This window comes from Bos grunniens, chromosome 10 (genome assembly GCF_055505025.1).
Source record: "Bos grunniens cultivar Pamir isolate PY7600 chromosome 10, Bosgru_T2T1.0, whole genome shotgun sequence".
Lineage (NCBI taxonomy): Eukaryota > Metazoa > Chordata > Mammalia > Artiodactyla > Bovidae > Bos > Bos grunniens.
In genome coordinates this window covers 59,770,255-59,784,325 of record NC_141174.1, presented here as the reverse complement: position 1 = coordinate 59,784,325, position 14,071 = coordinate 59,770,255, and the positions used below count along the sequence as shown (strand labels likewise).

Genomic DNA, 14,071 nt, shown 5'->3' with positions numbered 1-14,071 from the left:
CTCTGCAATTTTCTGGAAGAGTTTGAGCAGGATAGGTGTTAGCTCTTCTCTAAATTTTTGGTAGAATTCAGCTGTGAAGCCGTCTGGACCTGGGCTTTTGTTTGCTGGAAGATTTTTGATTACAGTTTCAATTTCCATGCTTGTGATGGGTCTGTTAAGGTTTTCTATTTCTTCCTGGTTGAGTTTTGGAAAGTTGTACTTTTCTAAGAATTTGTCCATTTCTTCCTCGTTGTCCATTTTATTGGCATATAATTGTTGATAATAGTCTCTTATGATCCTTTGTATTTCTATGTTGTCTGTTGTGATCTCTCCACTGTCATTTCTAATTTTATTGATTTGATTTTTCTCCCTTTGTTTCTTGATGAGTCTGGCTAATGGTTTGTCAATTTTATTTATCCTTTCAAAGAACCAGCTTTTGGCTTTGTTGATTTTTGCTATGGTCTCTTTTGTTTCTTTTGCATTTATTTCTGCTCTAATTTTTAAGATTTCTTTCCTTCTACTAACCCTGGGGTTCTTCATTTCTTCCTTTTCTAGTTGTTTGAGGTGTAGAGTTAGGTTATTTATTTGACTTTTTTCTTGTTTCTTGAGGTGTGCCTGTATTGCTATGAACTTTCCCCTTAGGACTGCTTTTACTGTGTCCCACAGGTTTTGGGTTGTTGTGTTTTCATTTTCATTCGTTTCTATGCAAATTTTGATTTCTTTTTTGATTTCTTCTGTGATTTGTTTGTTATTCAGCAGCGTGTTGTTCAGCCTCCATATGTTGGAATTTTTAATAGTTTTTCTCCTGTAATTGAGATCTAATCTTACTGCATTGTGGTCAGAAAAGATGCTTGGAATGATTTCTATTTTTTTGAATTTACCAAGGCTAGCTTTATGGCCCAGGATGTGATCTATCCTGGAGAAGGTTCCATGTGCGCTTGAGAAAAAGGTGAAATTCATTGTTTTGGGATGAAATGTCCTATAGATATCAATTAGGTCTAACTGGTCTATTGTATCGTTTAAAGTTTGTGTTTCCTTATTAATTTTCTGTTTAGTTGATCTATCCATAGGTGTGAGTGGGGTATTAAAGTCTCCCACTATTATTGTGTTATTGTTAATTTCTCCTTTCATACTTGTTAGCATTTGTCTTACATACTGCGGTGCTCCCGTGTTGGGTGCATATATATTTATAATTGTTATATCTTCTTCTTGGATTGATCCTTTGATCATTATGTAGTGACCTTCTTTGTCTCTTTTCACAGCCTTTGTTTTAAAGTCTATTTTATCTGATATGAGTATTGCTACTCCTGCTTTCTTTTGGTCCCTATTTGCATGGAAAATCTTTTTCCAGCCCTTCACTTTCAGTCTGTATGTGTCCCCTGTTTTGAGGTGGGTCTCCTGTAGACAACATATGTAGGGGTCTTGTTTTTGTATCCATTCAGCCAGTCTTTGTCTTTTGGTTGGGGCATTCAACCCATTTACGTTTAAGGTAATTACTGATAAGTATGATCCCGTTGCCATTTACTTTATTGTTTGGGGTTCGAATTTATACACCATTTTTGTGTTTCCTGTCTAGAGAATATCCTTTAGTATTTGTTGTAGAGCTGGTTTGGTGGTGCAGAATTCTCTCAGCTTTTGCTTATCTGAGAAGCTTTTGATTTCTCCTTCATACTTGAATGAAATCCTTGCTGGGTACAATAATCTGGGCTGTAGGTTATTTTCTTTCATCATTTTAAGTATGTCTTGCCATTCCCTCCTGGCTTGAAGAGTTTCTATTGAAAGATCAGCTGTTATCCTTATGGGAATTCCCTTGTGTGTTATTTGTTGTTTTTCCCTTGCTGCTTTTAATATTTGTTCTTTGTGTTTGATCTTTGTTAATTTGAGTAATATGTGTCTTGGGGTGTTTCGCCTTGGGTTTATCCTGTTTGGGATTCTCTGGGTTTCTTGGACTTGGGTGATTATTTCCTTCCCCAGTTTAGGGAAGTTTTCAACTATTATCTCCTCAAGTATTTTCTCATGGTCTTTCTTTTTGTCTTCTTCTTCTGGAATCCCTATGATTCGAATGTTGTAGCGTTTAATATTGTCCTGGAGGTCTCTGAGATTGTCCTCATTTCTTTTAATTCGTTTTTCTTTTATTCTCTCTGATTCATTTATTTCTACCATTCTATCTTCTAATTCACTAATCCTATCTTCTGCCTCTGTTATTCTACTATTTGTTGCCTCCAGAGTGTTTTTAATTTCATTTATTGCATTATTCATTGTATATTGACTCTTTTTTATTTCTTCTAGGTCCTTGTTAAACCTTTCTTGCATCTTCTCAATCCTTGTCTCCAAGCTATTTATCTGTGATTCCATTTTAATTTCTAGATTTTGGATCAATTTCACTATCATTATTCGGAATTCTTTATCAGGTAGATTCCCTATCTCTTCCTCTTTTGTTTGGTTTGGTGGGCATTTATCCTGTTCCTTTATCTGCTGGCTATTCCTCTGTCTCTTCATCTTGTTTAAATTGCTGAGTATGGGGTGTCCTTTCTGTATTCTGGCAGTTTGTGGAGTTCTCTTTATTGTGGCTATTCCTCACTGTGTGTGGGTTTGTACAGGTGGCTTGTCAAGGTTTCCTGGTTAGGGAAGCTTGTGTCAGTGTTCTGATGGGTGGAACTGTATTTCTTCTCTTTGTTCAGTCGCGCTGTGGGGAGGGAGGGAGGGATGCTGCAAGCAAATAACACTGGCGTGCGCTCGCAGTGCCTCAGCCACACTGGGTCTGCCCCCGCTCACTGCGCGTGTAGCCTCCCTGCCCACACTGCTCGGGCTCTAGGTTGTTCCGCCGGGAACAATCCAAGGCTGGCCCTGGGTTGCATGTACCTCCCAGGTCCAAGCCGCTCAGGTTCAGGCACTCGGACAGTCCTCAGAGGCGCAGACTCAGTTGGGCCTGAGTATTGTGCTCTTCCCAGGTCCGAGCAGCTCAAGTGATGAGGTGTTTGGCGAGCGCCAATGCTGCGACTTATCGCCTCCCCGCCACTCGGTTATCTGGGCGCAAAACCGGCACACCTTCTTAGGCAGATGTTAACCGTCCAGACCCCCAAGAAGTTTTAGTTAGCAAAGAAGCCTGCTTACAGTTTTATAGATAATGTCTCTCTGGGGCTGCGATTGCCCCCTTCCGGCTCTGGCTGCCTATCACCGGAGGGGGAAGGTCTGCAGCCGGCTATCTCTGTTCAATTCTTTGTTCCGTGCACGGGCCTGGCGGTCTTAGGTTGGGGCTGGCTTTTCGCGTAGTAGATATCCCACAGTCTGGTTTGTTAGCCCAAATTATTTCGCTCAGATAGTGTTCAGGGTATTCAGGCCAGATTCTTACTCTAAGCGATGCAGCCCGTGCTGCGCCTCCCTGCCCAGCCCCCGCTTGTTAATGGCGCCTGCAGGCGTCTGCGCTGCTTCTCCACTGGGGGAGTTACCGTAGGACTCGCAATCTTCGAGTTTTAATTGTTTATTTATTTTTTCTTCCTGTTATGTTGCCCTCTGTGCTTCCAAAGCTCGGCACAGATTCGGCAGTGAGAAGGTTTCCTGGTGTTTGGAAACTTCTCTCTTTTTAAGACTCCCTTCCCGGGACGGAGCTCCGTCCCTCCCTCTTTTGTCTCTTTTTTTGTCTTTTATATTTTTTCCTACCTCCTTTCGAAGAGTTGGATTGCTTTTCTGGGTGCCTGATGTCCTCTGCCGGCATTCAGAAGTTGTTTTGTGGAATTTACTCGACGATTAAATGCTCTTTTGATGAATTTGTGGGGGAGAAAGTGTTCTCCCTGTCCTACTCCTCCGCCATCTTGGCTCCTCCTCTCCCAGAGATTTTAAAAAAATAGTTATAAAAAGGCCATCATCTGGCAGCTTTGGAAAACACTTTCTAGTAACTTCCAATTAAATCCATATTCCATACCAGTTAAAAAGAAAAGCCTAAATTAGTATGTCTCTTGGTACTTGGAAATCAAGCTATGACAGTGACTCATTCCTTTTGGGGAGTAAGAATTTTACTAAAAAACATTAGGGAAGTGTGACCAAAACACTTAAGCATTGAGACAGAAAAGAGACTCAGTACCCATCCTACTTGCTGACTTTCTCATACTGCTTTGAGCAAATAACTCTTTGTATTTCAGTCTCAAGTCCTCCCTGCTCCTCAAAGACAAAAGCCATATCACTAAGCTGTATGAGCTTTAGTTTTAAACCCCAAGGTACCTAGAGAAAGAAAATTCACTACATAAATGAAAGGGACATACCAAAACATGTACACTAACGGTTACCTTCTAATTTCTTTCATCTCATTATGATTTTTGGAACTAAGAACGGTCTAAAATAAAAAGAGGAAAGACTACACCTAGAATTATTTTGTTTTTTTTCCCCCATATCATTAAGATATTTCAGACATGATGTAAATTCTACAATTTTTTTGAACCAAATTTGTTAGAAGACTATTGCTATATTTTATAAAGTCAAGTGAGCAGTGGTTCAAATTAGTATCATATTTGTCTTTGTTCTTTCAGCACATTAAAATCTGATAGCTCCTCAAAAAATTGTATGTTCTAAGATGAATTTCCAATATCTATAGAATATCAGCATGCACTGTAAGTAACGTAAGGGAAAAACTATAGGCCATGAAACAACATTTTTTCCCCATATTAGTATAAGAAGAAAGTTCTTATCTACCAAGTGAGTTAATAATACACAAAAGGCATTCATTCTCACATAACTTGTTTCATCAAAATGAGGAAAATAACATTTAGCCAAAGGAAAAAAGTCTGTCCATCCAAATGAAGTGCTAGAAAAGAGTTAAAGACGACAAACAATAATGATGCACATGGTTAAACAGCAAACACTCTCCATTATGAACCTTCACCCCCAAATGAACAACACTGATTTCTTATAGAGGAAGGAATGCCTCCTAGGCTGGGTTATTCTACTTGTTAATACAACACAGAAGCAGAAGGAGTCTAAAGTACTGCTCTCTTTGTGAAGACTAACAGGTTAGTTTCTCTAGGCACGCAAGCAGCAGGAGTTAGATTTGGTGAGGTGCTCTGTGAGACTCCGTGAAGTGCAGAAGGTGCATACGTTACCTCAGAAGCTCAACTTTCTGCTGCATCTCACTGCATGTGATTTGCAGGTCATGCATCATTGCCTTCAGCTCTTCCTCCTTTTCTCCTTGAGAAGGTACATCCTTTTGCTTGACTAAAGCAGTGACTCTTTCCCTCAACTTTCTAGTCAGCTCCTGCAGCTTTTTTTTCTCCCGTTCTAACTCTGCGATGGTGGCCTGGTGCTGAAAATGCTTGTCTTGAAGGCCGAGGAGAGTAGTGTTTTCCTCCAGTATAACTCGATTCTGTGCTCCAGGCTTGTCTCGATGTGTCTGGAGTGTTCCGTGTAGCCAGGCAATTTCATGTGCTTTTACTTTCTCCAAGAGCTGTGTATTCTCCTGTTCTAGGTACTGGTTTTCTTGATACAAATGTTCTTCTATAATATGGTGCACGCTCATAACATTTGGTACACGCTCATCCAGTGTTTGGTTCAGTTCAAAGACCTTTTCATCAGGTCCGACTTCCAGGTTATCTAAATGGGCTTTCCATAAGGAGAAGCAGTCACACTGCAGCGCTGCTCTTTCTCGTAGCTTCTCAATCTTGCCTTGAAGTCTCAAAACCAGAACATGCAGTTCCTCATTTTCTCTTTTGATCTCATTGTAACTCTTTTCCAGGCTAAGGAATGTGTCAGTCATTTCTTCAACCTTCTTTAGCTCATCCTGTAATCTGAACATTTCTGAAGTGAGCTCTTTGTTACTTTCTAGTGCTTCATCATAGCGCGTCTCCATCATCCTCAGCTCTTCCTGAAGACATTCATTTTCTCTACTGGCATCTTCGTATAACACTTTATACTTGGGGGAAGCCTCAGGAATTCTTTCAAGCATCTTCAGTTTCTTTTTTAGCACAGAAACATCAAACAGTAGGTCCTGTTTCTTTTCAGACGCTCGATCGCAGTCTGCACGTAAGATCATTAACTGTTCCCGAAGCTGGCCGACCTGATTCTTCAGGTCCCAGGTTTCAGTTCTGGTCTCCTCACTATTTTCAAGCTCGGAAAAACTCTCTATTGATGCTTCAGACTCCTCCACTCTGACCTGTCTCTGCCCAGAGCTTGTCCCTGTACTTTCGAGGTCACGGACCTCATCGCCTTGTAGGTCACTGAGAATATGCTGTGTGGTTCCACCTTCTGCTTGTTTGATTCGGTTTGGCTGTAAAAATGGCTCTGTTTGTTCCACTGAATTTCCAAAGAGCCCAGTAGCTGGTTCATCTAAACAAGAAGACATTACTGACTCTGGTTCTAATTTTTGCAGCCTCTGCTGCAACCTAGAAATTTCAGTTGCCATTTTCACATTTTCCTTCACTGCTCGTTCATGGGCTCTTTGCAGGCTTAAGAGAACATCTCCATTCTCTTCCAACAGCTGTTCTCCTTGCTGAAGCAGGGACATGGCACCATTTTCTTCTGCCTCCTCCCCTCCTATCACTTGGCAGCTATTCTGAAGCCTGGAGGGAGGAGACACTATCTGCTCCATCTCCTTGATTTTATTCTGGAGCCTGGAGATTTCTGTGCTCATCTCAGCCCTCTCTCGATCTGCCTTCTCACAGGTTGCTCTGTGGACACTCTCCATGACCAGAAGCTTGGACATCATTTCCTGCCTCTCCTGGTCATGTTCCCTTTGCAGCTGTTCAAGCCTCTGGCTGACCAGCTGCTCTGAAGTGCCTGCCTGGCACAGGATCTGCTCACGGTCCTTCAGCTCTCTTTCATGACTGCTCTTCAGCTCAAGTATCTGGTTGGACAGGAGACTTTGCTGACTTTCAGACACTTTTCTCAGATCTTCCAGGTCCTGTAGTAGCTGCTCTCTCTCAACAACCATACTATTCAAATGCTCTTTGTATGTTTTCTCCAGCATCTCTCTCTCCTGGGTGAGGACCAAAGAGGTTGCTTTCTCCCTCTGGAGAGTCTCTTTAAGCTGCTCCTGGGCTTCCGCACATTCCTGGGTGAGCTCGTCCTTCTCAAACTCCCACTGGGACCTCTCCTCACATTGTTGATCCAGGAGCTCCTTCAGCTGGTGGCGGTAGTGCACCTCCAGACTCCGCAGGGCGTGTTCGTATCTCTCAGTGACTTTCTGACAATCAGCCTGAAACTGGGCTTCTATCTGAGAGGTTCTTCTATTACACTCAGTTTCCATTTTTTCCCTAAATGTGGTCAACATACAGCATTACTGAAACTGTCATCAACTCCAGAAGCAAACATAAAAACATTTTCCCATGCATAGAAGAAGCAGCCAAGCAAACAATGTAAATGTTTTCTAAAAAATGGTCTTCACTTATTTCTATACTCAGAAGGGATCTCATTTCTGAGTGCCAAACAATGGCGGCCATAATTAATTTAAAAGACTCACTTACCTCTCTCTGCATTTAAAAAGAAGATTTAGAAACCAAATTCTCTGGCATATTCCCAGATATTTATGGAGTTTTAGCCAAAAACTTACAATGCTTTCTCATTAAATGTTCAAATACATATTACCCTAAACCCTAAATGGGAAATACATAAAATTCTTTCATTTTAATTATGTATACCCTGGTGCCTCAGATGGTAAAGAATCTGACTGCAATGTAGGAGATCCAGGTTTGATCCCTGGGTTAGGAAGATCCCTGGAGAAGGAAATGGTAACCCACTCCAGTATTCTTGCCTGGAGAATTCCATGGATAGAGGAGCCTGACAGGCTACAGTCTGTGGGGTCACAAAGAGTTGGACAAGACTGAGTGACTCCCTGTCTGTCTAGATGTAGTTATATAAACCATACATATATGTTTTGCTTTCTATTTAATGAAGTACCACCAAGATAAAGTATGAAGCACCAAATCCCTCAAAAGCATCTGAGGTTTCACTTGAGGAAAGTAAGCACAAAATAGTGTTTCATAACTCCGAGAGAAAATGTAACTTTGCCCGAATCTAATAACTTATAAAAGGCCTTTCTCAGAAAACAACAGGACTAAACGAAGAAGAAATCACATTTGTGATAATCTTATCCTCATCCAGAACCTTAAAAAGTATATGTCTGATAAAAAAAATGAAAAACTTTCCTCTTAAAAAAAAAAGTTTCAACAATCCCAAGGTAGGCTTATATCTAAACAAGGACAAAACAAGTTGAAAAACTAAAAAAGAATTCTAGTCAGTAAGTGGGTGCTTACACCTGGTTTTTCAAAGTCTCCTTTATTAACTGGGACTTGTGGTGCCCCTGAGGACTGGTGTCCCCTCCTCTCCTTCCCCCACTTTCTTACCTTCCCTCATGTAGTTCCCTTTGGTGTTTTTCCAAGAGCTCTTTTTGCAATTCCTCTTTCTCAAGAATGTGTTTCTCCACCAGGCTTTTCAGCTGCTCCTGGTGAACTTGTTCTAGTTTCTGAGTCAAGCCCCTCACCTTCTCCTCTGTCCAGGCGCCATTTTGGATGAGTCTTTCCCTCTCTCTGTTAAAGCCTTCCTCCACCTGCTCCAGCCTAGCCCTGAGTGCCATCTCATGCTCCAGCCGCAGCTCCTCCTGCACGTGAGCCTTCTCCTCATCCCACTTCATTTGCAGCTGTTTTTTCTCCTCCTCATGTCTGCAGATAGCCACGTGCTGTGCCTCCTTGAGTACCTCTGTCTGGCCCTGAAGTTCTGCAATTTTATTTTTAAGGTCACTTATTTGTTCTTCTAAGATGTGTACTTCATTCTCACACTTGAGCTTCATGTTCTCCTGCTCCTTTTCAAAGGCAACTTTGGTTTCATCTAGCTGCTTTTCATAATAGTTCACCTAAAGCCAGAAAGTGAAACCACCACAGTGTTATTCAACTCAAGGCCATGGAAAGGCGATGGGGCAGTAAAGACTTTTTTCTTACAACACATTTCTCAGTTTTCCTATTTTTGTTTTAAAGTAACAATTCAAACACATTAAATAAGATATGTTTAAGTCAGGCATGGTTTGATTTCCTTTGTAAATTGGTTGAATTTTATTAGTTTCTAAACAACTCTGTTAAAACTAACTAGACCTTCACATAGACACTGTATTTCTTCACAGGCATCCTTTCCAACTGCAAACTGAAAGTCTTAACATAGATAATTATATTCAAGTATTCGACTCTGCAGGCCTCATGGGGACACAAGTCGGATAAGACATAGCCCCCTCTCTAGACATGGTTATGACAAATATAAAGAAAGTGTACTACCAGTTAGAATAAAACATTTAAAAACGTGTATAGGAAAAATACCTACAATGTAACCTGGGGACTCCAAGGAGGGAAAAATCATGTTTGGTTGGGAGAATTCAGGAATATAAGAGGTAGCATTTGATGTAAGCTCTGAAGGTTAAGTAGACTTTCAAGAGGTAGAAAGAAATAATAACATAGCATGGAATAGCATGAGCAAAAGAGGACAGTTTTTGAGCAAAAGAGGACAGTTTGATGAAGAGCAGCAAACCATCTGGTCTGGCTGGAAGATGAAGTAACTCAAAGGATGATAAAAGAGAAGACTGCTAATATAACCTAAAGCAATACGGTAAAGGGTTTTGAAAACCAAGATTCAGAACTTATACCTAATTTAGGAGGTAATGCTGTATCAAAGTACTTTTTTGTTTTTTTTTAAGTTTTTTTTTTAATGAGTTGGAAATAATGTAATGACCTTTAAGCTCCATGCTGGCTAGGACTGAAGATATTCCATTTTTAAGAATCTCTCTCCTATGAAGAAGAGCCCTCAAAGGCCCCTTGGCCTGTGAAAGCATCCTGAGGAAGTGAGTTCCTGGTAGCCACCCAGACGCATGAGGAAATGTACAGAAAGTGCTGCTCTGGGAGAAAAAAGAATGGAGAGTGTCGTACATGCAAAAGCTTGTCAGAGCTCAAAGAAATCAGAGAACAGGATTGAGAAGAAGGTCTTACTTTATCTTCAAGCTCCAGTCTTAGGTGACACAACTCCCTGTGATGTTGTTCTTTCATCTGTTCGATGACCAGCTCTGCCTCGATGCTCATATTCAGTGGATTGCATTCTTCAGAACCAAGCCCTGAAAACACATGGGATCTGTTGACCCGGCTGCAGGTTCTTTCAATAACACAACTGGCATTAATTATGGAATCCTAAATTGCAACAGATGATATCTACTAGGAAACAGCAGAATCCAAGAGTGGTCTCTTGTTTTCAAGCATAAGAGAAAATGAGAAAAAACAAAGACAACAGATTTTTTATGTACAGGCAGTGTATCAAACCTTAATAGAAATCAATAGGACAGGAGGTGGGAGCAGATGGGGAAAATGTTTCTTAAAAGTGACCTCCTGCTAATGAAAATGCTACAGAGTGAGGCAGTATGATCAAACTAACCAGCCTTCTTTCCATCCAGCAAATACTGGGTGACAAATCAGCAGAAAGGAACGTGGCAGGAGGGTGAATGGCCAGCATACTTGCTACACTTTGAGGTGTTAACTTCATGGATCAAGATATCCAACCCACCACTCAACATTACAGAAGATTGAGCACTACCATGCTAATTTCCTGTAGTGCAGGTGGGGCCTCATCTTAAATTATCAGCTAAAGTTATTAAAAAGAATAGAGCATAGGTTAGGAACCTGGATATAGGCAGATTCGGTAGAAAACTATCAACTCATTCCATAGGAGTCCACCTGTGCAACTGCCCACAATGGTGACTGGGACGGACATTGAAATGTGAAGCATAAGCTGAGGGCTGAGCGAGTACACAGATGAAATGATTACATCTAATACTAAGGCTGCTGCTGCTACTGCTGCTAAGTCGCTTCAGTCGTGTCCGACTCTGTGCGACCCCACAGATGGCAGCCCACCAGGTTCCCCCGTCCCTGGGATTCTCCAGGCAAGAACACTGGAGTGGGTTGCCATTTCCTTCTCCAATACTAAGGCAGGGGACTAATATTAAGGCAGGGGACTCAAAAAAAGTTTTCATGTGGAAGGACACAGGCAGATGCAAGAAATAGTGTAAGTCTAACAGCTGGAATTGACAATCTTTGGGCTTTCTCTACATCTGTCATGGCATTCCCCATCTGAGAAGTGATACCCGGGGTATAAACCATCCCAAGATGGCACAGCCTCATGTACCCATGATTAGAACTCCCAGCCCTTGGTCATCTACGGAAAAGCCCAGAAAAGCTTCTGAGATATATCCTATCAGCTGGGCTCCATCCTTTTACCACAGTAAGGTTACAGAGTACAGACTTAGAGGAAAAGATTCAAGCCTCTTCCTGTTCCATCCTCACTCCCTTATTTACTGTAGAATAAATAGGTAAGGAGAAGAATAAACAACCATTGTGAGAACCTGTACTCCTGTTCCAAGTAGCAGTGGGGAAAACTATTTGTAATGAAGAATTTATCATAAATCCTTTGTGAAATTCATATTCAACACCCTGGAGGAAAGAGGCAGGATATGAGGAGGGAGGAAAAGAGCTGATAATGAACATAGGAGGGTTCCCAAATAGCTCTGCCTTCCAGCTGTATTACTCAAAATCCTCCCCAAGGCACAGGCACCAACATTTATTTATCTTATTTGTTGTTTTGCAGGCATTTAGCACAACCAGCATAAGGAAACCAAATTCTGGGGTTTCTGGCTGGCTCACTCTGCAAAACATTGTCATACCAGTCAGGCACTCTTTTAGAAAGGGAGGATTCAGCAATAACTCAGTGACTGAATTCTAACACTCCCAAGGCCTGGATTCGCAGACTCGTAGCCAGTTTTTGTTTTTTTTTTTTTAATATCCTTGTGGTTTGATTTTTTCCATTTCTTTGTTGATGTGTATCAAAATCAGATGGAAGTATTTTCACAAAGACTTCAGGACAAATGAAAAAAACATACCACAAGTGAAACAGCTCAAGAAAATAGCATTGCCAAAGTCTTTTTTGGGGTGGTGGGGGTGGGGTAGTGCTGTGGGGGCGGAGAAGGCAGGGTTGCCAACATTTTGCAATTTTACATTCAACCACGGTTTTAAAATCAAAAGTCAAAGGCACAGACTCTGAAAAGATGGTGTCTGAATGGCTTACCCTGGTCAGGCTCTATGCAACCACTGTTAATATCAAGTTCTTCTGATAGTGAGTTCTGCAAGGGAAGCCTGGATACTTTGCCTTGTGTACGATATTCTTGCAGTTCAGACTGGAGTTCGTCTACTTGGTCTTGTAATAGCTGGAATTTAAAAACCAATATAAATCTTAGATGTGATGTGAAAAACAAGCAACGGAAGAAAAAACAGATACACTGTACATCATCAAAACTAAAAACTTTTGTGCTTCAAAGGATACCAACAAGAAAGTAAACAGACAACCCACAGCATGGAAAAAAAGTTTTTGCACCATATATATCTGATAAGGGACTTGTATACAGAATATATAAAGAAGTATTACAACTCAATAATAAAAAGACAAATAACACATTTAAATATTCAGCAAAGGGTCTGAAGAGACATTTCTCCAAAGAAGATATATGACAAGCACATGAAAGGATACTCAATGGTATTAGCCATCAGCGAAATGCAAATCAAAGCCACAATGAGATTCCACATCATATCCACTAGGATGGCTAAAATAAAGGACATACAGTAACAACTGTTGGCAAGGATGGAGAGAAACGGAAACTCTCTTGCTGGTGGGAATTAAAATGGTGCAAATATTTTGCAAAAAATTTGGCAGTTCTTCAAAGGTTAAGCATACAGTGATCATGTGATTCAATTCCACTCCTCAGTACATACCCAAGAGAAATGAAAGCCTATGTCCACAGAAGAGCTCACACACAAATTACTCACAGCAGCCCATTATTCACAATATTTGGACAACTCAATGTCCATCAACTAAGGAATGGATAAATAAAATGTGGTATGGCTATGTTATGGAATATTATGCAGCAATAGAAATAAAGTACTGATACACGGTACTACATGGATGGAGCTCAAAAACAACATGCTAAATGGAGGAAGCCAGTCACAAAGGTCGATATATTGTATAAATCCGTTTATAGGAAATGTAAAAGATAGGCAAAACCAAACAGACAGCAAACAGATCATTAGTTGCCTAGGGCTGGAGGTCACAGGAGAGATTACAGCTAGGTGGACTGGGAGTTTCTTTGCGGGTGATGAAAATGTTCTAAAATGTATTATGGTAATGGTTGTACAATTCTGTGAATATACTAAAAGAGACTGAATTGTATACCTTAAGTTGGTGAACTGTATGGTTATGAAAAGCTATTAAAAAATAAATAAGTGGATGAATTTGGGGAATTTTTGGAGGTGGAGCTGACAGATTTTACTGATGAAATAATTGAAAGCATAGGAGAAAAAAAATCTATATAACTGAAAGTATAGGAGATTAGAGACAAGAGCCAAAATGTATTTGTAAGAGTGACAAATATTTCATTTCTTTTCTCAAAGTCTGCGTGTATATTTCCTGAGAAGGCAGACTATGAAGAGCCTCATAAGGAGGTGATTATTTTCTTCATTTTTGCCCAAGTACTATGTTCATCTAAAGCAGGCTGAACTCAGTTATGCTCACCATGTTAAAATACACAAGTGTTTGTGGTTTAAGAAAAAAAAAAAAATCCCAGATTCCTGAGCTTAGAAGAGTTACTTTTCTAAAAAAGTCAAAGATTCTTATTTATTAGGATGTTTTTGTGTCTTCTAGTAGTAATGACTTACTACTTAAAGACTTGAGTGTTTTCTGCTCTATTTGTATCTTGTAAATAAAGTAAGGAATGTATTCAGGAAAAAACCCCACAGAACAAAAGCAAATTATATCAGAGTAAGCCTGCACTCAGGAAAGGCTGGTTTTGGAAAAAGCATATCAACATGATCACAGTTTCCTTCTCTTAGAATAAACCTTTATTTTCCTCTAATTACTGGCAATTTCTGACCCAGATAAAACAGACAACTGCAGTTTGCACAACTCTCTCATATGTCAGGATACTAAATGACATTAATAGCAAGCACTTAGGTTAAGTGTTTTCTGTGTCTCAGGCTCTGTTCTAAGCACTTCATGTGTACTTCCTGACTCCCCACAACAACTCTATTTTGTGGGTTCA

At 40.5% G+C, this 14,071-nt stretch overlaps 1 protein-coding gene across 29 annotated transcripts in view; it reads right to left on the bottom strand.

Moving 5' to 3' along the window:
- NIN (ninein) overlaps positions 1-14,071 on the bottom strand; it is a 113,924-nt gene that overhangs the window by 36,105 nt on the left and 63,748 nt on the right. For 15 of the 29 annotated variants that reach the window (XR_015134776.1, XR_015134771.1, XR_015134773.1 and 12 more), the window contains 5 exons: positions 12,049-12,187; positions 9,930-10,051; positions 8,307-8,812; positions 5,073-7,217; positions 3,640-3,801 (listed from right to left, as the gene is read on the bottom strand). Coding sequence is in view for 20 of the 29 variants with exons in the window: in XM_086321562.1 (XP_086177688.1) it covers positions 3,640-3,801; positions 5,073-7,217; positions 8,307-8,812; positions 9,930-10,051; positions 12,049-12,187 (3,074 nt within the window). In the remaining 9 variants the exon portion in view is untranslated. The remainder of the gene's footprint in view (positions 1-3,639; positions 3,802-5,072; positions 7,218-8,306; positions 8,813-9,929; positions 10,052-12,048; positions 12,188-14,071) is intronic. The other 14 variants (XR_015134774.1, XR_015134775.1, XM_086321569.1 and 11 more) reach the window with 2 other exon arrangements.